The sequence below is a fragment of the Schistocerca americana genome, chromosome 11 (assembly GCF_021461395.2).
Source record: "Schistocerca americana isolate TAMUIC-IGC-003095 chromosome 11, iqSchAmer2.1, whole genome shotgun sequence".
NCBI lineage: Eukaryota > Metazoa > Arthropoda > Insecta > Orthoptera > Acrididae > Schistocerca > Schistocerca americana.
In genome coordinates this window covers 174,865,193-174,868,405 of record NC_060129.1, presented here as the reverse complement: position 1 = coordinate 174,868,405, position 3,213 = coordinate 174,865,193, and the positions used below count along the sequence as shown (strand labels likewise).

Genomic DNA, 3,213 nt, shown 5'->3' with positions numbered 1-3,213 from the left:
TACAGGGTGTTATCTCATCGCCGATCCGATTACCGGGCGCATCAAAGGCCTTTGCCATCATGTCGACCTCAAAAGTATCACTGTTCAACTTAAAATACATACAACACACATACGCTGAATACAGCTACCAGAAGAAGAACATTAAGAAACTCATTGTGATAACGTGTTTACGAGAGACAAGTCATGACAAGTATAGTAAGTACACCTGAAATACTGATCTTTACAGTAACTTAAGGTGGAAATAGGAAGCATACGTATTGTTAAGTGAAAAACGCCAAGCACGTCAGAAAATTTAAGGGAAGATTCGTATCTGAATGACATTTAGATTTAGGTCATAGTTATAAGTTAATTTCAGATTACGCTGAGCGGAAGAGCCAGGTAAGTCCACAAAAGAAGAAAAGGACGAACCTACGCGCCGACTTCTTGTTAGTTATAAGTAGAGCTAGGATTTTTCAATTTTTGCACGATAGTGCAGTTAAATACATACTTAAGGGGTTATTGCATATATAAATAACTTTTGTATATTTATGCATATATTTTACTTTTGCAACAATGATTCTTGAAATACAAGTATTTCACCACAGTAGTTTAAGAAAAAGAGTAAGACCTGAGGAAATTTCTCTTATTGCTCTGTTTGTGTAGAATTACTTCTCTGTCATATTTGCAAATCCATGAAAGGCCGCCTAAAAATGAGGCGAACATAGCAATCAGCAATGAGCGGTTCCTGTACTGTACAAATATCTCTCGACAGCTTAACAAAAATTAAATAGCGATCAACAATCATGCGACAAACGTTCAAAGTTCGGTCGGCCATCGCGTCATAAGTCAGTACGGGTTGTATGGCGTAACAAATGAAGCCGGTGGCGGCAACAATGACATTTCCAAGAATGAAAAAGCTCCATTGTCAGCTACCAGTAAATCAGTAACCAGTGTGCTGTTCTTTGGTATTTCAAAAATGTGCGCAGGAGGAGACCATATTACCATAATGCCGAAGGAGAACAGTAAAGCTGATTTACTTCGACAGTGGATTGATGGAAATCCTACTCCAACAACAAATGGAAATGTAGTATTGTGTCAAGTCTGTGAGAAGCACGTAAGTTCTATTTTTGCTTTCTCAAAGTTAAAAATCAATGTTATTTTCGAGATAGTTTTTTACTTAACGGAAATAAACACTTTATTTTTATACCATTGTTATAGGGCCCCTGTGATAATTTCCAGATTACTCAACATTTACAAACAGCTGCTCGTAGAAATGCTTCTAATAAAAATATCTCCAACATCCAATCTTACCAGCAGCATTTCCTGCAAGCAGAAGTGGAAATGATGGCAATGATAAGATCTCGCCATAGCTTTAGTTTCAGCCAACATCCCTTTCAATAGATTAAATAATGTAGAATTTCGAAGGTTCGTCAAAAAATATACCAAACGAAAAGTTCATGATGAATCAACAATAAGGAAAATCGATCTTGGCAAAGTTTACGAAGAGGTAAGTTTAAACACTTACTTAATGAAATTAGTTTGCATGTCAGCTAACCCCATATCCCCACCCGCCATTTAAGTTTCATTAAAACTTTTCAATTTTAAGAATTTTAAATCTATTTCACAAAAAAATTTTAAAATCGAAATATAAAATGTCGTATGGCCTGTAGTGTCAACGAGTTTACGATCAATAAACATTTTTAATATTTTTTGTTATACTTATCCTCCCGCCCCCCATTTTACACTTGTGCTCTCCCCCCCCACCCCCAAAAAGTCAGACCCATATTAGAATGTCTGTTCTTCACAAATCTTCAATAAAATAATTCTTTTCAGGTAATACAAGAGATCAGAGAGGATACTGGGGATTCAAACATACGGTTATCTGCAGATGAAACGACTGACTCATGTGGGAAATATATTGCCTACGCTGTCGTCGGAAAAGTCGTGGAATCTGAACCAGGAAGACCTCATCTCATTGTCTCCAGAGTACTGTGAAAAACAAACCATTCTACTACAGCTAGGGTTGTTCCTGACGCACTACGCATTTTGTGGCCCGCTAAAGAAATCGAGGAGAAACTGCTGGTGATAGTTACAAGATGCAGCAGCATATATGATTAAGGCTGCTAAAGCTTAGCAGGTGTTTTACCCAAGGCAGTTCACATAACTTGTTTAGCACATGCTCTTCACCGACTGCCTGAAGAAATTCGAGTGTATTTTCCAGAAGTAAATGCCTTAATTTCCTTTGTGAAAAAAGTGTTTGTGACGGCGCCATCAAGAGTAAAATTATTTACTGGAATGATGCCAGGTATTCGTTTACCCCCCACAGCCGATCAGCATGAGGTGGGGAACGTGGATGGAAGCAGGTCTGTATTACAGTGAGCATTTAGAAGACGTGAAAAGGGCGCTGGACGTGATGGACAGAAGCGAAACAGCAAGTATCCAAGCAGCAAGTATCCAAGCAGCAAGTATCCAAGCAGCAAGTATCCAAGCAGCAAGTATCCAAGCAGCAAGTATCCAAGCAGCAAGTATCCAAGCAGCAAGTATCCAAGCAGCAAGTATCCAAGCAGCAAGTATCCAAGCAGCAAGTATCCAAGCAGCAAGTATCCAAGCAGCAAGTATCCAAGCAGCAAGTATCCAAGCAGCAAGTATCCAAGCAGCAAGTATCCAAGCAGCAAGTATCCAAGCAGCAAGTATCCAAGCAGCAAGTATCCAAGCAGCAAGTATCCAAGCAGCAAGTATCCAAGCAGCAAGTATCCAAGCAGCAAGTATCCAAGCAGCAAGTATCCAAGCAGCAAGTATCCAAGCAGCAAGTATCCAAGCAGCAAGTATCCAAGCAGCAAGTATCCAAGCAGCAAGTATCCAAGCAGCAAGTATCCAAGCAGCAAGTATCCAAGCAGCAAGTATCCAAGCAGCAAGTATCCAAGCAGCAAGTATCCAAGCAGCAAGTATCCAAGCAGCAAGTATCCAAGCAGCAAGTATCCAAGCAGCAATTGGTGCTTGCAATGAGGAGAGTCTCCAGAGTAAATTAGTGTATATTAGGACCTATTTCAGTAACATTTGGAAGAAAAAGCAATGCCTCTATTTTCTGCCCTTGTGTTCTACAATACACCTGTCGGAGACATACTAGGAGAAATAGGAAAGTGTCTTCGCAACAGAATTGGGTTGGTTGGTTGGTTGGTTGTTTGAGGTTAAAGGGACCAAACAGCAAGGTCATCAGTCCCTTGTTTCAAATAG

At 39.8% G+C, this 3,213-nt stretch overlaps 1 protein-coding gene across 1 annotated transcript; it reads left to right on the top strand.

The window, feature by feature from the left end:
* Nucleotides 1-985: 985 nt before the first annotated feature.
* Nucleotides 986-2,985, top strand: LOC124553491 (adhesive plaque matrix protein-like). The gene is made up of 2 exons (XM_047127346.1): nt 986-1,093; nt 2,401-2,985. The coding sequence occupies exons 1-2, from the start codon at nt 986-988 to the stop codon at nt 2,983-2,985; spliced, it is 693 nt and encodes a 230-aa protein (XP_046983302.1).
* Nucleotides 2,986-3,213: the final 228 nt, after the last annotated feature.